Source organism: Erinaceus europaeus, chromosome 20, assembly GCF_950295315.1.
Source record: "Erinaceus europaeus chromosome 20, mEriEur2.1, whole genome shotgun sequence".
Taxonomy (NCBI): Eukaryota; Metazoa; Chordata; class Mammalia; order Eulipotyphla; family Erinaceidae; genus Erinaceus; species Erinaceus europaeus.
Genome location: NC_080181.1, coordinates 9,096,935 through 9,123,138, shown reverse-complemented (window position 1 = coordinate 9,123,138; position 26,204 = coordinate 9,096,935). Strand labels below are relative to the sequence as shown.

General features: G+C 44.6%; 1 protein-coding gene across 5 annotated transcripts; it reads left to right on the top strand.

Annotated features, from left to right (window-relative positions):
* The first annotated feature begins 1,627 nt into the window (after positions 1–1,627).
* EI24 (EI24 autophagy associated transmembrane protein) lies at positions 1,628–25,836 on the top strand. 5 transcript variants are annotated; one of them, XM_060179782.1, is made up of 11 exons: positions 1,633–1,828; positions 4,901–5,011; positions 9,010–9,155; positions 12,312–12,372; positions 13,213–13,279; positions 13,844–13,968; positions 14,302–14,421; positions 15,210–15,321; positions 18,022–18,133; positions 19,799–19,873; positions 24,811–25,836. In XM_060179782.1, exons 2-11 carry the CDS (start codon positions 4,970–4,972, stop codon positions 24,971–24,973), a joined length of 1,023 nt encoding a protein of 340 aa, XP_060035765.1. In that variant the 5' UTR covers positions 1,633–1,828; positions 4,901–4,969; the 3' UTR covers positions 24,974–25,836. The 5 variants fall into 5 exon arrangements, with proteins under 5 accessions (XP_060035769.1, XP_060035765.1, XP_060035767.1 ...); XM_060179783.1 differs by lacking the exon at positions 1,633–1,828 and adding an exon at positions 1,850–1,867; XM_060179784.1 differs by lacking the exon at positions 19,799–19,873 and having other exon boundaries at positions 1,634–1,828.
* The last annotated feature ends 368 nt before the right edge of the window (positions 25,837–26,204 follow it).

Below are 26,204 nucleotides of genomic sequence, written 5' to 3'. Positions count from 1 at the left end.
CGCCTAGCGGATGCCACAGCTAGATGAATTGCATTAAAAAGAACTGACGAATTAGCTCTTTGTCTGCCAGACCCTGGAAAGCCCACCCTGCCTGATGAGCCAAAATATACATTAGATGATGAGCTCCAGATAAAAAAAGTTATCTCTTGCTGACAAGCGTGGTAACTGGTGGGTAACAGCTGATGGTAAACTCATCTTACCCCAAGCCGTGGCTAAACACCTACAGCATATACACAGAACCACCCACCTGGGATGAAGAAAAATGACCAAACTTTTGCAAAAAGCCAGCCTGAGAATCCACAATAAGAGCCAACTGATTAAGGAAATAGTTGCAGAATGCAAAGCCTGCAGACTTGCAAATGCTAGCAACCAGCCTACAAATCCCGGGGTGCATGAGAAAGGAACCAGACCAGGTGCCTACCGGGAGATAGACTTCACTGAGGTAAAACTGGAAAAGTATGGGTATAAATATATGTTAGTGTTTGTCGACACCTTTTCAGGATGGACTGAGGCGTTCCCGACTAAGAGGATGACAGCCCAGACAGTGAAGAAGCTACTCGAGATTTTTCCCAGGTTTGGTATGCCCCTTCAGTTAAGTTCAGATGGTGGTCCAGCCTTCGCTTCCCAGGTAACCCAGAACTTGGTAGGTGTCCTTGGGGCAAAATGGAAATTACATTGTGCCTATAGGCCCCAAAGCTCAGGACAGGTAGAAAGGATGAATAGAACTTTAAAAGAGACCTTAACAATATTAACTATGGAGACTGGCATAGACTGGGTAATTCTCCTTCCCTTTTCCCTTTATAGAGTAAGAAATACCCCCCTATACTGCAAAGCTGACCCCATTTGAGATCATGTTCGGTTGTCCCCCTCCCATAATCCTAGCCTTGAGATCAGACTTGCTTGCTGATATTAATGATCAGAACCTGCTTGCCTCTTTACAGATAATAGCTCGAGTCCAAAAGTGTGTGTGTGGCCAAGACTGAGAGCAATATGTGAAGCTGCACCCCCTCCAAACCCTCATCCCTTCCAACCCGGAGACTCAGTCTTGGTGAGACACCACCAAAAAGAGACACTTGAGCCCCAGTGGAAAGAACCATATACTGTCATATACTTATATACTTAAGCTTAAGCTTCCCAATAAAGGCTCTTGCTATTGCATGTGATTCTGGTCTTCTTGGGGTGAGATAGGGACTCAAACTTCTAGGCATAACAATATGTGAGGCCTGATGCTAAGAAATTTCATCTCTGGGTAGAAGTGGGCCCGTGATATTGGAGAGACAGTGGTAGCAGTTTTATTTCTGTTATTTATATATTTCTTCTCAGTTGTCACAGGGCTGCTGGTAGTATTCTTAGGTTTGAATGAAGCTTCATCATTAGAACTGCAGAAAACCTCCAACCAGATAAACCAAGGTGACCTCTGTATTTGGTTGTGTCACCATTCTTAGGTTTCTGAGATCTTTTTTTCTTAGAACTAGCAAACCCTGCAAAAGTACATGCGGGAAAGCAGAGGTGGAGGCGGGATGAAGGGAGGGGGGACCAGGTTCCGAGGCTGCGGGACTGCATTTCCCAGCCGCCTGTCCGTGTGTCCCCGCCCCTGCTCCTGGCCCCGCCCCTGGCTGTCCCGCCCCTTGCGCCCTGGGCTGCGGGGCTGGGCGGTCGCCTGCCTTCCCAGCGGCCCCGTGCGGCCCGGGCATGCCCAGTGCGGGCGCAGCGGCCCGGGCCCTGGGAGCGCCCGGGCGGCAGTGGGCGGCCGGGCGCCGAGGAGTGGAGGGGCCCCGCGAGGGGCCGGGAAGCGGGCTGGAGCCGAACGCGGCGGCGGAGCTGAGGGGTAGGTGCAGGCTCGGTAGAGCGGAGGCCCGCGCGGCCGGTACGGGACGTGCGGGGTCGCTGGGCGGCAGGGCTGGCCGGGCACGGGCTGCGGGTGCTTAGGCAGGAGCGGCGCGGCCACCTTTCACTCGGGACGTGGGTGCGAGCGAAGGAGGCATCCGGCGCACACCCGGCTCCGGAGGGGACCGTGGTCCCCAGGCGGAATGACCCGGTTCCTGTGGCAACCACATGTCTAGGCGAGCCCTGCCCTCGGAGGCCGTGCCCGGACCCCCGTGAGAAGTGAGGATGCTCCCCTTCTGTGCACCCTGTGGGGACTGTGTCAGCGCCCCATTTTCCTTACCGGGGCTCAGTGGCATAGTGACTGTGTCCCTAGGTGCTTGGGAAGTTTAATGCCTGTTGGGAATCATGGCCAGCTGCATTTCCAGGGTGTAGAATTCTTTGTCCAAGGGCTGTACAGGTGAGACGGTAGTCCTTGTGGCCCAGCTTGGAAAATGAAAAGTCCCGAATGAGAGGATTCGAACCCCAGGTCTTGAAGTTCGTTCGCAGGAGCCTGTCCCTGGCTATGATCTTGGGCAAGCCATTTAATTCCGGGAGGCTAGCTCCATCTGTAAAACGACCTGAACCAGATGCTTCTGTTTCCTCCTCCCACTCTCTGTGGCCTCCCAGTGGCAAGACCCCTTCCCCACTCGATGGGTTACTAGGATCCTCCATGACAATTGAAGGGACTTGTCCTTCAAAGGTCCGTGCTGGTCAGTAGGTCACCTGCTACTTGGTACATGCAGAAGCCAGGTGTCAATGGCCACAGTCCAGGTAGCACAGCTGTTCTGCTGGACGTGTTGGGGGTCCGGGTCCTTGAGGAACACAGACAGCTAGGGTGCCTTCAACTCCCAGCTAACTCCTTTATGGGATTCTTTATAGTCGAGGTTCTTTTTCTTCACTTCTTTCCTTTTCCCACTGCTCAACTCTGGTATATGGTGGTGCTGGGGATTGAACCTAGGACTTTGGACCCTCAGACATGAGAGTCTGTAGTATGGTGCTATGACCTCTGCCGCCACCTTCTTCTTTTTCTTTTTAATTGATTTAGTAATGATAAACAAGACCGTAGGGTAAGAGGGGTACAATTCCATACAATTTCCACCACCAGAGTTCCACATTCCATCCCGTCCACTGGAAGCATTCCTATTCTTTATCCCTCTGGGAGTATGGACTCAGGATCATTATGGGATGCAGAAGGTAGAAAGTCTGGCTTCTGTAATCGCTTCTCTGCTGAACATGGGCGTTGACAGGTTTATCCATACAGCCAGCCTGTTTCCATCTTTGCCTAGTGGGGCAGGGTTCTACAGAGGTGGGGTTCCAGGGTACATTGGTCAGGTCATCTGTCCAGTGAAGTCAGATTGGTGTCATGGTAACATCTACAAATTGCTGGCTGAAGATCTCTGCCTTCTTAATTTGCTTTTTTTAAAAATTATTATTCCCTTTTGTTGCCCTTGTTTTATTGCTGTGGTTATTACTGTTATTGATATTGTTGTTGGGTAGGACAGAGAGAAATTGAGAGAGAAGGGGAAGACAGAGGGGGAGAGAAAGACACCTGCAGACCTGCTTCACCGCTTGTGAAGCGATTCCCCTGCAGGTGGGGAGCCAGGGGCTGGAACCGGGATCCTTAACACCCATCCTTGCGCTTTGTGCCACCTGTGCTTAAGCCGCTGCCTGACTTAAGCCTGACTCCCTGCTTTCTTTTTTATAGACAGAGAACACAGCATCAAAACTTCCTTCAATGCAGTGGGGGCTGGGCTTGAACTTGCATAATATACACGACCTTGCAGCTCACTGTCCAAGTGAGCTGTTTTGCCGTCCCTTGCTTCTTTTTTAATCTTCACATTATTGCTCTGTGTAGTGTAAAACAAAACAAAACAAAACACTCTTTAAATGTTTCCTTAAGTGCCCTTCTTCAGGAACTGAGGAAGTAGCTGGTTCAGAATGAGTTCAGGGTCCTCTTAGCAGTCTGCTCACCTCTGAATATTTGCTACCTGTCTGCCCCTAAGTTAGCCTTTCAGCACTGGGCTTCTGGTTTTTCCTTGGGAATAGTAATGGAAGTTTCTTCCTCCTCCTCTAGGTGGAGGGCCCCGGAGCAGTAGCTGACTTGAGCAGGTGGTGGGTCCTGCATTGTGCAAGCTGCTTGCCACTGTACTGGTCCCTGCTTTTCCAGTTCTAGTGGCTGTGGTCCAGTTGGGTCAATACGCTTGTTTGGTAAAGTGGTTGTAGGTCAGGAAAATGTGCTTAGATTTTGAAATTGGAGACTTGTAAAAGCTGCCTGTGAAATCCTGTCATGTTCTGGTCAGCTCTTTTGAGTTGAGAATACTCTGGATTGACTCAGTAGGGGCTGAGGTCTCTAGAAGCCCAAGTTCCTTAGCAGACTCCTGAGAATGGGTTGCTATTTACCTTAAACTCATTAAGTGGAACCACAGTATTTTAAACTAATAATACAGGGGCTGGCAAGTGACTCACCCAGTAGAGGGCACACACACCATATGCTAGGACCTGGGTTTGAGCTGCAGTGGAGGAAGCTTCATGAGTACTGGAACTGTGCTTCTCTCTCTCTCTCTCTCTGCCCCTTAGCCCTGGTAGCAAAATAAATACCAGTAATACTGGAGGGATAGTTGGTAGATTTGAGCGTTGCCATGTGTGCAGCACAGGTTCTAGCTCCAACACCACATGGGAACTGCTAAGATGTCTCTTTCATACCTTAGGCTCAGAGATCCTAGGTTCAATCCCAACACTGCCATAAGCCAGGCTTTTTTAAAATTTAAATTTGGTTAATTTTTTTATTTACCATAGCATTGCTCACCTTTGGTGTATGGTGGTGCTGGGAATTGGACTTGGGACCTTTGGTGCCTCAGGCATAAAACCTTTTTGCATAACTATTGTGCTCTCTCTCCAGCCCTACGAGCCAGGTTTAAATGTATCCACCAAAGTGCTGGCGGTAGCAGCACTCCTGTTAGTGATCAGATTGTGGACAGGCAGGAAGCGGCTGGAAGATAAATGTTTTCCCTTCTGAATGTTCCTCTGTTTCCAGGTCCTTCATGATGAAAGTCCAGGGGCCACAGCGCTCTCTTCTGTGTAGTTGGTAGCTGGTGGTGACGAGATGGCTGACAGTGTCAAGACCTTTCTCCAGGACCTGGCCCGGGTGAGTGCAACTGGACACTTTCTCCTCTTTGCTGTAGGAACTGATGAATTCAGAATTTTTATTGCACTTGTTGGGTCTGTCACATATAGATTTTCAGCCTATCTATAAACTCTTCAGGTAGTTGATACTCTATATCTTTCAGGAGACTTTTCTAGTGAGTATCTCTAGTATTGGAGTCCTGGCTAGCTTGGTTTCAGAGAATATAGAAATAAACTTTTATGTTTTGGAGATAACAGTAGACTAAAAGAAAAATTATAGACAGTACAGGGTTCCTCCATATCCCTAATGTTATTGGGGAATTAATGGTTTGCAGTCAACAGTAAAATAGAATAGTTTGTGCATGTATAACATTTCAACATAACAATACAACCCCCAGGGACCAGGTGGTGGCACACCTGGGTTTAAGCCCCTGGTCCCCACCTGTGAGGGGAAAGCTTCCTGAGAGGTGAAGCAGGGCTGCAGGTGTCTCTCTCCCTCTCTATCATCCTCTTCCCTCTCGATTTCTGGCTGTCTCTATCTAATAAATAAAGATAATTAAAAAAAATACAACCCCCACTAGGTCCTCCTCTGCTATCATGTTCTAGGACCTGAACCCTTCCCCCCTACCTCCAGAGTCTTTTACTTTGGTGCAATACAACAAATCCAGTCCAAGTTCTGCTTGGTGTTTTCCCTTCTGATCTTATTTTTCAACTTCTGTCTTTTCTGACTTATCTCACTTGACATGATATTGTCAAACTCCATCCAAGATGGGGTACAGAAGGTGAATTCACCATGTTTAATAGCTGAGTAGTATTCCATTGTGTATACAGACCACAACTTAACTCAGCCACTCATCTGTTGGACACCTGGCTTGCTTCCAAGTCTTGGCTATTACAAACTGTGCTGGTATGAACATAAGTATAAGCCTGAGTCCTAGCACATGATGATATATAACCAGGTGCATCACCGCCTGGCCCCTGAGAGAGACCAGTTCTGATGGAGGGGGCTCTTAACTCTTTGAGGGTATTTTAAAAACTTTATTACTGAGACTGGCTAGCAGTTCACCCTGTAGAATACACACATTCCTTGTATAGGGATCTAGGTTCAAGCCCCAGGCCTCTAAGTGGAGCCCCTACATAGAGGGAGTTTTCATGACCACTGAAACATCTTCCCATCTCCATCTCTCTCTCTCTCACACACACACATTCACACACACACATACACAAGGTTATTGTTGGGGCTCAGTGCTGGTACTATGAATCCATTCCTCCTAGTGGCCATTTTTCCCATTTTTTATTGGATAAGACAGAGAGAAATTGAGAGAGAAGGGGAGAGAGGATGAAGTGGGGTGGGGTGGGGTTGATAGCATAATGGTTAAGCGAAGAGACTCTCATTCCTGAGGCTCCAAAGTCCCAGGTTCAATTCCCCGTACCACCATAAATCAGAGCTGATCAATGCTCTGGTAAAAAAATAAATAAGTGTGGTCCAGGAGGTGGCGCAGTGATAAATCTTTGGACTCTCAAGCATGAGCATGAGGTCCCGAATTCGATCCCTGGCAGCACATGTACCAGAGTGATGTCTGGTTCTTTCTCCTCCTGTCTTTCTCGTAAATAAATAAAATTTTTAAATAAATAAATAAATAATAATTTTTAAAAATTACAAAGAGGGAGAGAGTAAGATAGACACCTGCAGACTTGCTTCACTCTTTATGAAGTGACTCCCCTGCAGGTAGGGAGCCAGGGGCTCATACCCAGATCCTTGTACATCATACTATGTGCACTTAACCTGGTTCGCTCCCAGCCAGCTCGCTCGCTCGCTCCCTTCCTTCCTTCCTTCCTTTTTCCCCCCAGTAGACCACGCCACTTTGGCTTATGGTGGTGCAGGGGATTGAACCTGGGACTTTGGAGCCTCAGATATGAGTCTTTTTCCATAACCATTATGCTGTCTACCCCTCCCCCTTTAAATTATTATTATTATTTTATTTTATTTTTTATTTATTTTTGAGAGAAATGCAGAGAGAGAAAAACAGAGAAACACCAGAGCATTGCTCAGCTTTGGCTTATGGTGGTGCGGGGGATTGAACCTGGGACTTCAAAACCTCAGGCATGACAATCTCTTTGCATAACCACTATGCTATCTACCCCCGCCCTATTATTATATATTTTTTAAGATTTATTTATTGAGAGGGAGAGAACCAGGAGACAGTGACTCACTTGGATAGATAGCTTTGGTCTTCTTCACTCTCTCACTGCCTCTCTGGCTCAATATGAAGAGAGAGAAAAGGAACCAGAGCATTACTCTGGCACAGGTGATGCTAGGTATAGAGCTTGGAACCTCATGCTAGGAAGTATAAAATTATACCACCTCTCAGGCCACATAATTTTTTTATTAGTGATCTAGTATTAATTTATAAAATTCTAGGATAACGGGTATAATTCCACACCTTTCCCACCACCAGAATTCTGTGTTGCCATTCCTTCCTTTGGAAACTTCAATAGTTCTCCTAAGATCACAGATAGGGGTTGACTATTATTTCTATAAGTATCTATATTTATATGTATTTGCCCATTTTTCCTATGGTCTACCTTCTCTTTCTAAGTCACATCTACTGTTTTTTTTTTTTTGCTCCAGTGCTATCGCTGGGGCTCAGCACTGCAAATCCACCTGCACTACAAATCCACTGCTCCTGGAGGCTATTTTTTCCCTTTTGTTGCCCTTGTTGTTTATTGTTTTTTATTATTGTTGTTGTTATTGGAAAAGACATAGAGAGAAATTGAGAGGGGGAGAGACAGACCTCTGCAGATCTGCTTCACTGCCAGTGAAGTGATCCCTCTGTAGGTGGGGAGCCGGGGGCTTGAACTTTGCACCATGTGCGCTTAACCCGCTGCGCTACCACCCAGCCCCCACACATCTCCTACTTCTGAGTATCCTTAATTCTACCCCCCTTTTTTTCCCCTTGCATTCTTGCTTGAGAGTCATACTTTTACTGGGTCCTTAGAGTACACACGTTAGTGTGTGCAAGGACCTATGTTCAAGCCCCCAGCAACCACATAGGATCACAGTGCAAAGGGGAAACCTCATTAGTGGTGGTGCTGTGATGTCTGTCTCTCTCACCCACTATCTGGTAAAGAAAGAAAAGTCTAGGGAGTCGGGCTGTAGCGCAGCGGGTTAAGCGCAGGTGGCGCTAAGCTCAAGGACCGGCGTCAGGATCCCGGTTCGAACCCCCGGCTCCCCACCTGCAGGCAGGTCCCTTCACAGGCAGTGAAGCAGGTCTGCAGGTGTCTGTCTTTCTCTCCCCCTCTCTGTCTTCCCCTCCTCTCTCCATTTCTCTCTGTCCTATCCAACAACAACGACATCAATAATAACTACAACAATAAAACAACAAGGGCAACAAAAGGGAATAAATAAATAAAATTAAAAAAATTTTTTAAAAAAAAGAAAGAAAAGTCTACTAAGAGTGAGTTGGGTGGTAGCACAGAGGGTTAAACGCACATGGCATGAAGTGTAAGGACCAGAATAAGGATCCTGGTTCAAGCCCCCAGCTCCCCATCTGCAGGGGGGGTCACCTCACAATCGGTGAAGCAAGTCTGCAGGTGTCTATCCTTCTCTCCCCCTCTCTGTCTTCCCCTCCTCTCTTTTTTCTCTCTGTCCTATCCAACAACACCGACATCAATAACAACAGTAACAATACCCACAACAACGATAAAACAAGGACAACAAAAGAGAAAATAAATAAATAAATATGAAAAAAAGAAAAAAGAATGATTTTTAAAAAGTCTGCTAAAGGTAGTGGAATCGAAAGGCATACATATCATGAGGCCCTGGTGGAAAGAAGGAGAAACTGCTTTTATTTATGTTTAAATTATTATTTTTATTTATTTTAATGAAAGCCACAGAAAGATTCAGAGAGACAGAGACACCAGAGCACTGCTCAGCTAAGTACAGTGACTTCTACTGATCTTTCCCTTTTGTAACTTCGAAATGTCTTCTCTGATCTTAATCTTCCCTTTTGTTTATAGGGAATCAAAGACTCCATCTGGGGAATTTGTACAATCTCCAAATTAGATGCTCGAATTCAGCAGAAAAGAGAAGAGCAGCGCCGAAGACGGGCAAGCAGTGTCCTGGCACAGAGGAGAGCTCAGAGCATCGAGAGGAAGCAGGAGAGGTGAGGAGGTCTAGGGGTTGGGGGGGGGCAGGTGGGCATGTCTAAGGGAGGGGCCCAGCAAGAGGAGACTGGCCCTTAGGGGAGGAGGCTCCACAGAATGACTTGGAGAATCAACACCCCTCTGTATTTATTGTAATTAGGACGTGGAAAATATGGTTGCCCTGACAATATTGACTTAAATGAGGGCCTAGCAATAGCCCTTGCTCAAAATATCTTTTTTTTTTTTTAATTATCTTTACGTATTTATTGGATAGACACAGCCAGAAATTGAGAGGGAAGGGGATGATAGTGAGGGAGAGAGACACCTGCAGCACTGCTTCGCCATTCTTAAAGCTTCCTCCCTGCCGGTGTGGATCAAGGGCTTGAACCTGGGTCCTTGCACAGTGTAACATGCACACTCAAGCTCAACCAGGTGTGCCACCACCTGGCCCCACTCAAAATATCTTGAATCCTAAATTAGAATGGTAAATCAAGGACCATAAGAGAAAGTATTTTAATATTTATTTGTTTATTTATATGGGGGGGGGAGCCAGAGCATCATCCACAGACAGTGCCAGGTCTGAACTCAGCACCTTGTGCTTGATATTTCAATGCTTTATCCACTGCTACTTGCTGGCTACAAGAGAAGGATTTGGTGGTCTGGGAGATGGCACAGTGGTAAAGCATTGGACTCTCAAGCATGAGGTCGCGAGTTCAATCCTTGGCAGTACATGTACCAGAGTGATGGCTGGTTCTTTCTCTCTCTCTTCCTTTCTCATTAATAAATAAAAATATTTTTTTTTAAAAAAAGTATTTGCATTAGTGGAGATTTCTAGGAAAATGTGAATTAGTTTATTTTTTTGCTGTCTGTGTGGCTTCACTGCTCCAGGCTGACTTTTTCAGGTAGACAGAGAACAGAGAGAGAAAGATATCACAGCATCAAAGCTTAAACTTGGGCTACATGCATGACAAAACAGGCTCACTATCCAGTGAGCTATTTTTCTGGCCCGTGAATTATTAATAGAAAAACTCTTAGATTTCTTTTTTTTTTTTTTTTGTGGGGTGACTTGCAATTTCCAATACAAGATCAGTGAATAATTACTTAAGACTCAAGTCTGGTTTTAAAGAGGCACAGCATGGTTCACACTAACTTACTTTATTTATTTATTTTCCCTTTTTTGTTGCCCTTGTTTTTTTAAAATTGTTACTGTTGTTGTTGATGTCGTCATTGTTAGATAGGACAGAGAGAAATGGAGAGAGGAGGGGAAGACAGAGGTTGAGAGAAAGATAGACACCTGCAGACCTGCATCACCTCCTGTGAAGCAACTCCCTTGCAAGTGGGGAGCTGGGAGCTCCAACGGGATCCTTATGGTGGTCCTTGTGCTTTGCACCATATGCACTTAACCCGCTGCACTACTGCCTGACTCCCACCAACTTACTTTCTTGATATAAAATTAGTAGTGAGGCCCTGCCCATTGGGTCCCCTGATTTTTACTAGTTCAAGATCAGTCAGAAGAATTTTAAAATTAGTAGAACAGTTTGATACTAGGATCAAGTGGAGGGAAAAATCTGCATAAGGAGGCACCACAAATAAGGAGAGGTAAAGCTAGAAGTCTCCTCTAATATTCAAGGTCTCTCCTTAGCGGCATTCGCAGCTTTTATGGCTGCCGTGGTCAGCAAATTATGTAGCCCCTCATTCATATCAGATATCAAATAGGCTATGGCCTGGTGCTATGGCACCTGGAGCTTTGGCTCCATTGACACCTCTCCATGTTTGAGGAGTTACAGCTCTTTGTTGACCAGGCAGAATGATCAGGCCATGGATTGCACAATCCTGTAGCCAGTTCAAACCAACCTCACATGCTGAGACTATTCTGGATGTCTTCCCACAATTTTTTAGTCTTCCATTTTGGGGCTTAGGAAGAAACATTTTTAATATATTTTGTTAATTTGCTTAATTCAGTTTTTGGGGGGGGTTTGTTTTTTGTTTTTTTACATATTTATTTATTATCTCTTTTGTTGTTGCCCTTGTTGTTTTTCATTGTTGTGGTAGTTATTGTTCTTGTTATTGATGTCGTTGTTGGATAGGACAGAGAGAAATGGAGAGAGGAGGGGAAGACAGAGAAGGGGAGAGAAAGATAGACACCTCCAGACCTGCTTCACAGCCTATGAAGTGACTCCCCTGCAGGTGGGGAGCCAGGGGCTCTAACCAGGATTCTTAAACTGGTCCCTGCGCTTTGCACCACGTGCACTTAACCCGTTGTGCTACCACCAGACTCCCTGTTTTGTTGTTGTTGTTTTTTTCCCTCCAGGGTTATTGCTGGGTTTGGTGCCTGCACCATGAATCCACCACTCCTGGAGGCCATTTTTCCCCCTTTTGTTGCCCTTGTTGTTGTAGCCTTATTGTAGTTATTATTATTGCCATTGTTCATGTTGTTCGTTGTTGGATAGGACAGAGAGAAATGGAGAGAGGAGGGGAAGACAGGGGGGAGAGAAAGATAGACACCTGCTGACCTGCTTCACCGCCTGTGAAGTGACTCCCCTGCAGGTGGGGAGCCGGGAGCTCGAACCGGGATCCTTACGCCGGTCCCTGCGCTTTGCACCACGTGCGCTTAACCCACTGCACCACCGCCCGACCCCCTACTCCCTGTTGTTTTTTTGTTTGTTTGTTTTAAAATTTGGTTTTGCTTTGTTTGCAAGAGACCTGCTCAGCTTGGTGCTGGAGATTGAACTTGGTTATGGTCTAGGAGGTGGCACAGTAGATAAAGCATTGGATTCTCAAACATGAGGTCCTGAGTTCAATCCCCTGCAGCACATAAATCAGAGTGATGTTTGGTTCTTTCTCCTCCTATCTTTCTCATTAATAAATAAGTAAAATAATAATAATAAAAAAGAATGAGACAGAGAGAGAGAGACACATCAATCCTGGGACTTCTTACATGCAAATCCCATGCTCTATCTTCCTACCCCAAGGGGAAAATGTATTTTTTTTTTATGAAAAACTGCTTTTGAGGATTATTTTTAGTCCTTTCTCATTAACATTAGAACATTGGGAGAACAACAGTTTCTGGGAATGTAATATGACATCTGTAAGAGATGTGAAATGGAGAGCTACTGCATGACAATGTGGAGGAAGCCTAAATGCCCCCTGAGCTAAAGCCATGTGGTCTTTTCCAGTGAGCCCCGGATTGTCAATAGAATTTTCCAGTGCTGTGCTTGGAATGGCGGAGTGTTCTGGGTAAGCTCCTATTCCTTAACTTTCAGATGCTGTGTGAACATCTTCAGGTTGTTGCTTTGTTCATACTCCTCAACTGTTTTATTGAAACTGAGACAGGTAACTTCCATTTGGGCTGCTGCAGCGATGTTTTCTCCACTCAAAGTACACTTTTATGAGATGTCATGGATGACCCTGAATATACAATTTGATCTCTCTTTCTTCCCCCCCTCTTGCATTCCCTCTCTCTCTCTCTCTCTCTCTCTCTCTCTCTCTCAATGCTTAGTGTTGTTGTAGACAATGTGTTCTTTTGCCTGTTGCTGGATAGTTTTGCCAAAACCAATTCTGGGGAATCAGAGGGAAGGTGGCTGCATCTGGTCATAGCAGTTGACCAAAAAGAATGGGTTACTGTCAAACCCACAACAGGAAATTGCCAGCCACTCATTGTCAACCAACACAGGCTCAAGAGAAATTGAGTACTCTGAAAAACTGGTAGTTAAATACTTCCTTTGACTTGGAAATCAATGTAATTTAACTTCTAATTGAAACACTTCCTGGGTATTTTCAGCTGTTAGATCTAAGTAGTAAAGTGTCACCACATATTTGCTGTTTGCTTGGTTCTTGGGCTCACCATTATTTAAGTTCTTGTGTGTTTCTCAGAGGACTGCTGTTTGTCCTGGCAGTGTTGGCATTGGTATTCTGAGCTGGGGTGTTGGGAAAGTAACATGTTTCTAGTATTGGTGCCTCTTAAGACCTCCTAATTTATTAAAGGCACCTTTATCTGGAAAATAATAACCCTGGATCATGAAAGTCTTGTTTTAAAAAAAGGCTTTTAATGCTGACTTTATTGCTTCTCTCCTTTAGTTCAGTCTCCTCTTGTTTTATCGAGTGTTCATTCCTGTTCTTCAGTCAGTGACAGCCCAGATTATTGGTAAGTGTCTTCATGCTATAAACTCTCCTATGTACCAGGAGCCCAGACCACTCCACTCTTTGATAGAATAATGTCACATATCCCATTATGGAAGGGGAAATAGAAATAAACTTGAGTGGTCTGGGAGGTGGCGCAGTGGATAAGGTATTGGATTCTCAACTATGAGGTCCTGAGTTCAAACCCCGGCAGCACATATACCAGAGTGATGCTCTGGTCTCTCCTCCTATCTTTCTTGTGAATAAATAAATATTAAAAAGAAAGAAAGAAAGAAACTTGAAAGTCAAACCCATAGTAACTGGCTGAGCTAGGATTTAAGCTCAGGCACTAAGTAAGGTCAATGGATTTGTCCCAAGCTAGGCAGCACGTAGCTGTGGCTACTCTGAGCTGGAGCTGTGGCCAGCAGGCGGCATGTCAGCAAAGAAAAATGTTGTGGGGAACAGTCATATTCTGGCAGGATACAGTGGTGTGTATGATGGAGAGAATCACCTCAAATTGGGGTTCCCTGTTGAGTCTCCTGGTTTTCTACTTCACCAGGTGAAACTGACAACTCTTGCCCCTTCCCAGGTGACCCATCACTGCATGGAGATGTCTGGTCGTGGCTGGAATTCTTCCTCACATCCATTTTCAGCGCTCTCTGGGTGCTCCCGCTCTTTGTGCTTAGCAAAGTTGTGAATGCTATATGGTTTCAAGTAGGTTCAGGGTGGGAGAGGCTCTAGGTCCAACAGCATGCTGGGGAGACAGGTGGTGGGGTTTAGCCTATGAAGTTAGTGACTATGAGGGGAGCAGTTTTACAGGGCAGTCTTTCTTGGCCCAGCAGCTCAGCAACTAGTGGGAGATTTTTGTGCGTTTGTAAAAGGATTAATTGTCTGGGGTCAGTGAAGCATCTCACTGGCAGTTCCCCAGGGCCTGTTCTCACCTGGCAGGGCTGGTGGCAGATAGCAGCCTTAGCTTGGGGGGAGGGAAGGGGACTAGTAGGACAATAATTTGATTTATGTTTTGGTGAATGATTTTCTCTGTTCCAGGACATAGCTGATCTTGCATTTGAGGTATCAGGGAGGAAGCCTCACCCATTCCCTAGTGTCAGCAAAATCATTGCTGATATGCTCTTCAACCTCTTGCTCCAGGCGCTTTTCCTCATTCAGGTGAGACTGGTCTCCTCAGGACACATGCGCACGGGTGCAAACACGCTGTTGGGGGAGCGTCACAGAGAGGTGGCATTGCTGTTGTCCTGGGGCCGAGAGGTTATTCTCCCCACAGAAACAACTAAAGAAATCAAGAACGAGTGAAACAGGCAGTGGTGTAGCCGGTTAGTGCACTTAACCAGCTGGCTCCCCACCTGCAGGGGGTCCGCTTCACAAGCAGTGAAGCAGGTCTGCAGGTGTCTTATCTTTCTGTCTCCCTCTCTCTTTTAAATATTTATTTATTTACTAGAGAAGCCAGAAATTGAGAGGAAGATGGAGACAGAGAGGGAGAGCACTGCTTCATCACTTGTGAAACTTCCCCCCTACAGGTGGGGACCAGGGACTTGAAAACAGGTCCTCGTTCATTGTAACATGTGCACTTAACCTGGCACGCCATCGCCTGGCCCCTCTGTCTCCCTCTATCTCTCCCCTTTCTCTCAATTTATCTCTGTCCTCTTCAATAAAATTGAAAAAAAATGGCCACCAAGAGCAGCAGATTCGTAGTGCTAACACTGAGTCCCAGAAATAAACCTGGAGGCAAAAAAAAAAAAAAAAAAGAGAAATCAAGGAGCAAATTTAGACATAGGTAGTGTGCTTCTACCTCTCTACCCTGCTTTCTGCTGTTATTTAGAAACTCCAGGGACAGCTATGAAGCCATGTGGGCACAGGGTTGGCTCAGTGCAGGTGGGTGGATAGTGTTGGGTCTCTGAAGTGCTGGAATCAAGATTTCCTGTTAACTTGTTTTTCAGGGGATGTTTGTTAGTCTCTTTCCCATCTATCTCATTGGTCAACTGGTTAGTCTCCTGCATATGTCCCTTCTCTACTCACTGTATTGCTTTGAATATCGTTGGTTTAATAAAGGTAAGTCCATCTAAAGAAAGTTGGAGGTCCAGTTTGGAAATGATGTGGTTTTTTTGTTTGTTTGTTTTTTTAACCAGAGCTAAGCCTTGCTCTGGTGTTTCATTTATTTATTTATTTATTTATTTATTCCCTTTTTGTTACCCTTGTATTATTGTTGTAGTTATTGTTGTTACTGATGCCGTTATTGTTGGATAGGACAGAGAGAAATGGAGAGAGGAGGGGAAGACAGATGGGGGGAGAGAAAGATAGACACCTGCAGACCCTGCTTCACCACCTGTGAAGCGACTCCCCTGCATGTGGGGAGCCGGGGGCTCGAACTGGGATCCTTACGCCGGTCCTTGCGCTTTGCGCCACATGCACTTAACCCGCTGTGCTACAGCTCGACTCCCGGAAATGGTGTGTTTTAGCAGACTTCAACTTTTCAATACTTAGGTCCTTGGCAAACTGTCTTTGGAGGGAAGTGGCCTCTTTGGCAAGAGGGAATTTATTTTTGGCTCTGGGGAGTTTATTTTTTTATCTTGGGAGTCTGGGGGATGTCACATTACCTTTGTGTGATGTACCTGACTGCACCATAAAGTGGCATAAAAGAGCAAGAGCTATTCTGAATGAGAAACTAAATTGAGTGGTCCAGGAGATGGCACAGTGGATAAGGCATTGGGCTCTCAAGCATGAGGTCCCAAGCACAATTCCTGGCAATACACGTACCAGAGTGATGTCTCATTCTCTCTCTCTCTCCTTCTATCTTTCTCAAAAATAAATAAATAAATAAATAAAATCTTAAAGATATATATATATATATATATATATATATATATTAGAGAGAGAGAGAGAAAGGAAGAAAGGGGCCAGACTATAAATGCACTGGGTTAGCACAAGGATCTTCACAAGGATTCCAGTTCAAGCCCCTGGCTCCCCACCTGCAGGGGGGATGCTTCACAAGAGGTGAAGTAGGTTTGCAGGTGTCTGTCTTTCTTGTTCTCTCTCTATCTTCCCCTCCTCTTCCCCTCTCAATTTCTCTCTGTTCTATCCAATAAAAAAAATGGGGGAAATGGCCTCCACTTGACATGAGTGAGTGTATTCAAATTCTTTCTTTTATTTGAATTTTTCTTTTTTCTTTCTTTTTTTAAAAAGATTTTGTTTATTTATTTGTTTGTTTTCCCTTTTGTTGCCCTTGTTTTATTGTTGTAGTTATTATTGCTGTTGTTGATGTCATCGTTGTTAGGACAGAGAGAAATGGAAAGAGGAAGGAAAGTCTGGGGGGGGAGACAGACACCTGCAGGCCTGCTTTTCACCACCTGTGATGTATCTCCACTGCATGTGGAGAGCTGGGGTCTCGAACCGGGATCCTTAAGCCGGTCCTTGCACTTCACGCCACATGCACTTAGCTCACTATTCTACCACCTGACTCCCTCTTTTTTTTTTTTTATCTCCAGGGTTATTGCTGGGGCTCGGTGCCTGCAGTATGAATCTACTGCTCCTGTGGACTTCCCCCCCCCTTTTGTTGCCCTTGTTGTTTATTGTTGTTGTTATTGTTCTTGAATAGGACAGAGAGAAATTGAGAGAGGAGAGGAAGACAGAAAGGGAGAGAGAAAGATAGACACTTGCAGACCTGCTTCACCACTTGTGAAGCGACCCCCCTGCAAGTGGGGAGCCGGGGTGCTTGAACTGGGATCCTTATGCTGGTCCTTGTGCTTTGTGCTTAACCCACTGTGCTACTGCCAGCCCCTGTATTCAAATTCTTTGAAGGATTTTGTTGTTGTTGGCCTCCAGGGTTATCGCTGCCTACACTATGAATCCTCTGCTCATAGAGGCCATTTTTTTCCTACCTTTCTTGCCCTTATTATTATTGTTACTGTGGTTATTGCTGTTGTTGGATTGTTTAGAGAGAAATTTGAGAGAGGAGGGGAAGACAGGGAGAGAAAGACACCTGCAGACCTGCTTCATTCATTGTGAAGCAACCCCACTGCATGGAGGGAGCTTGGGGCTCGAACCAGGATCCCTGTGCTGGTCCCTGCACTTCACACCATGTGTGCTTAACCTGGTGCGCTACTGCCCAGCCCCAAGGCATGTTTTTTATTTATTTATTTTCCCTTTTGTTGCCCTTGCTGTTTTTTATTGTTGTAGTTATTGTTGTTGTTATTGATGTCGTTGTTAGATAGGACAGAGAGATGGAGAGAGGAGGGAAAGGCGGGGTGAGAGAAAGACAACTGCAGACCTGCTTCACCTCCTTTGAAGCAAATCCCCTACAGGTGGGGAGCTGGAGCCTCTGAACTAAGATCCTTATGCCTGTCCTTGCGCTTCGCGTGCACTTAACCCACTGCGCTACCGCCAAAATCCCTACTTGAGGGATGTTTTAAAGGTCCTTGGTGTATTTGTCTTGGTGTGTATGGTTGAGTGAGGTGAACTGATTTCTACAGGATGACTTAATTATTTGATATCTCGCTTTTGTTCAAGGCTAATCCTGACAAAGGAGGATATTCTGCTTAATCTGCCAACTTTGAAACTGTGATTAATGAATTGCAAAAGCTTTGGATGGGAGCGTCATGGCAGATTTGTAAATTCTAATGTACATCCTATAGCTGTGTTCTGAATGGCAGATATATTACTGAAAACCCAAACTTGAAATAATTCATCTACCATGTTTAATCATTTGACTGAAAGGAAATACAAAATCTAATGATACTGCCTCTCTTGTTTTAGGAATTGAAATGCACCAGCGGTTGTCAAACATAGAAAGGAATTGGCCTTACTATTTTGGATTTGGTTTGCCCCTGGCTTTCCTCACTGCAATGCAGTCCTCATACATTATCAGGTAATATGTGCAGAGGTCTTGAAGGGGACTGGTGAATTGCACACCTGGTTGAGCACACACCTTATCATGCACGAGGACCCAGTTTCAAGCCCCTGGTCCCCACTTGTAGGAAAACATCATAAGCAGTGAGGCTGTGCTGTTGGTGTCTCTTTCTCCTTTTTTTTTTTTTTTTTATTAAAAAAAGAAGAAGAAAGATGCAGTAAGGGAACACCTTCTGTATTCCTGCTTCTTTGTGAGCATTCTACATTCTTTTTTGTCTCTAAGAAGATTAGTACAAATTTCCTCCTTGACATACAATCATAGGGTGGGGGTATAGCATAATGGTTATGCATAGTGGTTATGCATAATAGTTATGCCTGATGCTCTCACATCCCAGGTTCAATCCTCCACACCACCATAAGCCAGAGCTGAGCAGTGCCTTGGTCAAAAATAAAAATAAAATAAAATAAAATAAAATAAAATAAAATAAAATAAAGACGTACGGTCATACACACTTGTCAGCATTCAAATCTATTCTGACTGATCCTGGATACCACACTTTTTAAAAATTTATTTATTTTCCCTTTTGTTGCTCTTGTTGTTTTTTATTGTTGTAGTTATTATTGATGTCATCATTGTTAGATAGGTCAGAGAGAAATGGAGAGAGGAGGGGGGAGAGAAAGATAGACAGATGCAGACCTGCTTCACCGCCTATGAAGCAACTCCTCTGCAGGTGGGGAGCCGGGGGCTTGAACCGGGATCCTTATGCCGATCCGCTGTACTACTGGACGACTCCCGATGCCACACTCTTTTTTTTTTTTTTCCATTCATTGGGGAAACTGACGATCCTTCCTAGCCGACTGAATCCACATGGATCCCAGTCACTTTCTTTCTTTCTTTTTTTTTTTTAAATTTTTTTTTTATTTAAGAAAGGATTAATTAATAAAACCATAGGGTAGGAGGGGTACAACTCCACACAATTCCCACCGCCCGATCTCCATATCCCACCCCCTCCCCAGTAGCTTTCCCATTCTCTATCCCTCTGGGAGCATGGACCCAGGGTCGTTGTGGGTTGCAGAAGGTGGAAGGTCTGGCTTCTCTAATTGCTTCCCCGCTGAACATGGACATTGGCTGGTCGGTCCATACTCCCAGTCTGCCTCTCTCTTTCCCTAGTAGGGTGGGTCTCTGGGGAAGCTGAGCTCCAGGACACATTGGTGGGGTCTTCAGTCCAGGGAAGCCTGGCTAGCATCCTGATGCGATGCCACACTCTTATGTTGCCTCTTGGAGAAGTATTAAACGGTCTGGGTGGTGGTGCACCTGGTTAAGTACACACATTACAGTGCTCAAGGACCCAGGTTTGAGCCCCTGGTCCCCACCTGCAGGGAGAAAGCTTTGCAAGTGGTGAAGCAGTCCTGCAGGTGTCTGTCTCTCCTCTCTCTCCCCCATCGTTCTCAATTTCTGGCTGTCTCTACCCAGTAAATAAGTAAAGATAATTAAAGAGAGAGGTAACAAACAGCTGGTGCTTAGAAAATCCCTTTATTTTATGGTGTTTTTATTTGTTTTTGTTATACTGAGGTTTCACTAAGCCAAAATGTTGGTGTAAGAGGCAGGAATTGTCAGGCTGCTACTTTCTTCAAGGTCATTGGTTTTATGAATGTCTCACTAACTTTTTTTTTCTCCTTACAGTGGCTGCCTCTTCTCTATCCTCTTTCCTTTATTCATTATCAGCGCTAATGAAGCAAAGACCCCTGGTAAAGCCTAGTGAGTATTTGCCAGTGCTATACATTGTTTATATGAGGCCTTGGGGCTGTGAATAATGATTGAAATGATGTTTTTTTTTCCTATTTTTATTAACTAGGATATGTAGAAAGTAAGGGAGAGAGAGAGGGAGAGAGGGAGGGGGTGGGAGAGAGAGAGAGAGACCTGCAAACCTGCTTTACCACTTGTGAAGCATCCCCTTGCAGGTGGGGAGCGGAGGGCTTGAACCAGGGTCCTTGTACATAGTAATGTGTGCGTTTAACCAGCTGTGCCACTTCCTGGCCATTTGGAATGATACTCTCTCTTTTTTTTTTTTTAAGTTTTAATTTAGTTTCCCTTTTGTTGTCCCTGTTTATTTTTTTGTCATTGTTGCAGTAATAACTGTTATTAATGTCGTTGTTGTTAGATAGGACAGAGAGAAATAGAGAGAGAAGACAGAGGGGGGAGAGAAAGACACCTGCAGACCTGCTTCACCACCTGTGAAGCGACTCCCCTGCAGGTGGGGAGCTGGTGGCTCGAACCGGGATCCTTAAGCTGGTCCTTGGCGCTTTGCGCCATGTGTGCTTAACCCGCTGTGCTACTGCCTGACTCCCGGAATGATACTTTTTAAAATAACCTCTTACGCTGCAGGAAAACATTTTTATTTACTTATGTATTTTGGATAAAGATAGAGAAATTGAAAGAGACGAGGGAGATAAGGAGAGAGACACCTGCAGCACTGCTTTGCTGCTCCTGGGGCTTTCCCCCTTGTCCATGGTAGCTAGGAGCTTGAACCAGGGTCCTTGTGCACTGTAATATGTGCACTCAACCAGGTGAGCCACTACTGGCCCCAGTGAATTTATTTATTTATTATTATTTTACCAGAACACTGCTCAGTTTTGGTTTATTACAATGGTACTGGGGATTTTGAAACCTCATACATGACTTTGTGTAACCATTACGCTGTCTCCTCAGCCCAATATATAATTTAATGAGAGAAAAACACTTTGGGGGTAAACCCTTAAACATGTTTCAAAAATTGATCCTATTGTACACACTCTTAAATTTTAGCACTTCAGTCTCATGCCTGAGGCCTCAAGAATTTGCTATATGCTGAGCTGAGCAGTGCTTTGGTGTTTCTCTCTCATGAAAAACATTTCTAAAAAAGCTTAAAAAATTAACAATTCAGGGATCCAGGTGGTGGTGCAGCTGGTTAAGTGCACAGATTACAGTGCACATGGACCCAAGTTCAAGCCCCCGGTCCCCACATGCAGAGGGAAAGCTTCATAAATGGTGAAGCAGTGCTGTAGCTGTAGGTGTCTCTACCACCCCTCTCCTCTCTTATCTCTCTCTGTCTCCTAAATAGATAACTAAATAAAATATATTTTAAAAGAAACCTAGTAATTCAGTAGATATAAGGCATTTGTATGCACCCATACCAAACCTCATTTCTATGCAAATGACCAGTCTATACCAGGGGAAAATGTGGACCATGTTCTCTGGCTATGTGAGTTTTTGATAGTGATAGTAACATTCAGTATTTTAAAATAACTTGTTACCAAGTAGCATTGTAAATGTACATCATTTGAAAGAAAAGTTCAGTTACTCTCTGGTTAATGCTGCTTAAATAGTGAAGATGCTTTAGAAATTTGCATGAGTTTGGATTTTTGCAGGAGTTTGCTTTCCAGCAAAGCTCAATGTCTGCTCTGTGAGTGTTAACTGGCTTGCACTTGAAACTGATGGCATACAGCACATGATCACATGATCTTTAGACACAGGCTGTGAAGTTTGTGCTCTGTAGTCAGCCATAGGACAGTATTTCTTTATATATATATATTTTTTAATTTTTAATTTTATTTCTTTATTGAGGAATTAATGTTTTACATTCAACAGTAAATACAATAGTTTGTACATGCATAACATTCCCCAGTTTCCCATTTAACAATACAACCTCTTTTTTATTTTTATTTTATTTTTTATTTAAGAAAGGATTAATTAACAAAACCATAGGGTAGGAGGGGTACAACTCCACACAATTCCCACCGCCCAATCTCCATATCCCACCCCCTCCCCCGATAGCTTTCCCATTCTCTATCCCTCTGGGAGCATGGACCCAGGGTCATTGTGGGTTGCAGAAGGTAGAAGGTCTGGCTTCTGTAATTGCTTCCCCGCTGAACATGGGCGTTGACTGGTCGGTCCATACTCCCAGTCTGCCTCTCTCTTTCCCTAGTAGGGTGGGTCTCTGGGGAAGCTGAGCTCCAGGACATATTGGTGGGGTCTTCAATCCAGGGAAGTCTGGCCGGCATCCTGATGACACCTGGAACCTGGTGACTGAAAAGAGAGTTAACATACAAAGCCAAACAAATTGTTGAGCAATCATGGACCCAAAGCTGGGAAAAGTGGAGAGGAAGTATTAGGGAGGTACTCACTGCAAACTCTAGTGTACTTCTGCTTTCTTACTTTGGTGCCATACTCCAAACTCAGTCAATTTCTGCTTTGCGTTTCTACTTCTTTTTTTTTTTTTTTACATGCATAACATTCCCCAGATTCCCATTTAACAATACAACCCCCACTATTTCATTCATTTTTCATGGACCTGTATTCTCCCCACCCACCCACCTACCCCAGAGTCTTTTACTTTGGTGTAATACTCCAATTCCATTTCAGGTTCGACTTGTGTTTTCTTTTCTAATCTTGTTTTTCAACTTCAGCCTGAGAGTGAGATCATCCCGTATTCATCCTTCTGTTTCTGACTTATTTCACTCAACATGATTTTTTCAAGGTCCATCCAAGATCGGCTGAAAACAGTGAAGTCACCTTTTTTTACAGCTGAGTAGTATTCCATTGTGTATATATACCACAACTTGCTCAGCCACTCATCTGTTGTTGGACACCTGGGTTGCTTCCAGGTTTTGGCTATTACAAATTGTGCTGCCAAGAACATATGAGTACACAGATCTTTTTGGATGGCTGTGTTGGGTTCCTTAGGATATATCCTCAGGAGGGGAATTGCAGGGTCATAGGGTAGGTCCATTTCTAGCCTTCTGAGAGTTCTCCAGACTGTTCTCCACAGAGGTTGGACCAATTTACATTCCCACCAGCAGTGCAGGAGGGTTCCTTTGACCCCACACCCTCTCCAGCATTTGCTGCTGTTCCCTTTTCTGATGTATGACATTCTCACAGGAGTGAAGTGATATCTCATTGTTGTCTTGATTTGCATTTCTCTGACAATCAGAGACTTGGAGCATTTTTTCATGTGTTTCTCGGCCTTTTGGATCTCTTCTGTGGTGAATATTCTGTCCAAGTCCTCCCCCCATTTTTGGATGGGGTTATTTGTTGTCTTGTTGTTGAGTCTGGCAAGCTCTTTATATATGTTGGTTATTAAACTCTTATCTGATGTATGGCATGTAAAGATCTTCTCCCATTCTGTGAGGGGTCTCTTGATTTGGGTAGTGGTTTCTTTTGCTGTGAAGAAGCTTTTTAATTTGATGCAGTCCCATAGGTTTATACTTGCCTTAGTCTTCCTTGTAATTGGATTCGTTTCATTGAAAATGTCTTTAAAATTTATGCGGAAAAAAGTTCTTCCAATATTTTCCTCTAAGTATCTGATAGTTTCTGGTCTAATATCCAAGTCCTTGATCCACTTGGAATTTACTTTTGTATTTGGTGAAATACAGTGATTCAGTTTCATTCTTCTGCATGTTTCAACCCATTGTTTCCAACACCATTTGTTGAAGAGACTCTGCTTCCCCCATGTAATAGTCTGGGCCCCTTTGTCAAAGATTAGATGTCCATACGTGTGGGGCCTCATTTCTGGGCTCTCAATTCTATTCCACTGGTCATTGTGTCTGTTCATGTTGCAGTACCAAGCAGTTTTGATGACAATGGCCCTATAATACAGTTTGAGATCTGGGAGTGTGATGCCTCCGGTTCTGTTCTTTTTTCTCAAGATTGTTTTGGCAATTCTAGGTCTTTTCTGGTTCCAGATAAACATTTGTAGCATTTTTTCTATTCTCCTAAAAAATGTGCTTGGGATCTTGATGGGGATAACAACCTCTTTATATATATTTTTTCCCTTTTGTTGCCCTTTATATTGTTGTTGTGGTTATTATTGTTGTTGTTAGGACAGAAAGAAATGGAGAGAGGAGGGGGAGATAGAGAGGGAGAAAGAAAGATAGACACCTGCAGACCTGTTTCAACGCCTGTGAAGTGACTCCCTTGCAGGTGGAGAGCCGGGGGCTTGAACCAGGATCCTTGTGCTGGTTCTTGCACTTCATGCCATGTGTGCTTAACCCACTGCACTACCGCCTGACTCCCAGGACAGTATTTCTATACAGCACTTATTTCCTATAAGCCCTGCTACTCTAAGTAGTGGTTCACCTTGTTTATCAATGTTCCCTTCCTTCCTCCCTCCCTCACTCCCTCACTTCCTTCCTTCCTTCCTTCAGCTCTTTCTTTGTCATTGCTGGGATTTTGCCATTTCAGGCTGACTTTTTCAGAGAGAGATGGAGAAGGAAAGACACCACAGCACTCAAGTTTCTCCAGTGTGGTAGGACCACATGTGAACCTGAGTCATTTGCATGACAAATGCTATTTCTACTTCTTCCTTCAGATTTCCTTTTTCTTTTGCAGGACAGTTTGGAGGGGTGGTAAGTAGTGTGGGGGTTGAGCACTAGTGATTCCGCTGCTTGTGGTTGCCTTCAGAGTGAGGAAGGGACACCCAATACCCGACCATCCCTAGTGTCATGGCACCTTGCATCTGGTGCTGGGGTTTGAACTGGGGCCATGTGCTGGCCATGCATTCACCCTACCTGGTGTTCTCTCTCTTCAGCCTTTAGATAGCAATTGCCTTGTTTTCTAAAGAGAAAATCATGTTGTTTGATTTAGTCAAGTCCATTGACACCTAGCTAAAGCTGATTTTAATCCACTCGGGGTCTAACATTGGTTCTCTTACCTTTTAGCCTTTTCCAGTTGCGCCTCTTCTCCTTGGTGGTTTTCTTAAGCAACAGACTCTTCCACAAGACGGTCTACCTGCAGTCTGCCCTGAGTAGCTCGGTCTCTGCAGATAAGTTCCCTTCACCACATCCATCTCCTGCCAAACTGAAGGCCACTGCAGGCCATTGAGTTGCCTGGCATCTGGAGGGGCGGGTGGGAGTGGAAGAGACCAAGGCAGCTCTTTCCTGTGTTCACCTTCCCACCGGGGAAGGCACGACCCGCTCCGCCGAGGGCCCACTGCCTATTCCCAATCTCTGAGAAATTGGAATTCTTGTCTCTGGTACAAGGAAGGCTGCAGCCTCTTCCTGAAACCAGCATGTGGATTTTTAACACCAGTTAGGACCTCGGGTTTCTGCAGCTCTTTTCTAGCATTTTCCAGCCAGCCCCTGTGCCTGGACCCACGTGAGGAAGTTGTTTTCCCTGTGCCATCTCTCCCTACACCCCATCCCCCCCCACCTGCCACCCACTGCCCTGGGACCCTGGGACAAATGGATTTTATAATTCTAGCTGTTGTATTTTGTGACTTGTTATTTTTATTGTTGTTTTCCTGTGAAGCACATATATCAGATGTTTGGGGGGCTGAAGGAGTCTCTCAGCCACTCCTGCCACTCCCTTACAGCCATCACTGTCTTGTTTCTTGTAACTCAGGTTAGATTTTGGTCTCTGTTTGGTCCACTGCAAAAAACAAGTCTGAAAACATGGGACAGGAGGAAAGATCTCACAGCCAGGTCTGCTGGGATTTGAAGAGTGATTTCTTCTCTTCCTCTAGTGGGGAAGAATGCTTTCCTCTCTGGTACTTTTCTCAGTTTCCCAGCTACAGGGAGGTACCAGTTTTGGACATGTGCCACTGTAACACAGAATGCTCAAGAGAAGCTGAATTTGTAATCTCTAAAGGTCTAAATTCACTGTTGGCTACTGCTGTTCTGTCTGGTATTTCAAAGGAATATGGGGTATTGCAAATAGGAACTGAAAGGATAAACTTATTAAACCTGTGATTGGTGTGTTTCCTGTCATTTTAACAGACTGCATATGGGGGGAGGGGTAGGCATCAAAACACTTGTACAATTTTCAAATGTCACAATTAAAACGTGAGCTGGTTTCCCACAGAGTGTGTGGTGGTTAAATTTATAGATCACAAAACAACAAGGGCAACAAATGGGAATAAATAAAAAAAATTTTTTTTACAGATCGCTCCAAGAAATGTATTTATGGATCACAAGATTTTTATCTTGGGTAGTTTGGTTATAGCTTTGATTCCTGATAAGTATTCCCTGGGGAAATTTGAATGATGTGATCATAATCATGCTTACATCTCAAGAAGAAATTTGGGGTTATTGAGTTTTGGTTTTTATTTATTTAT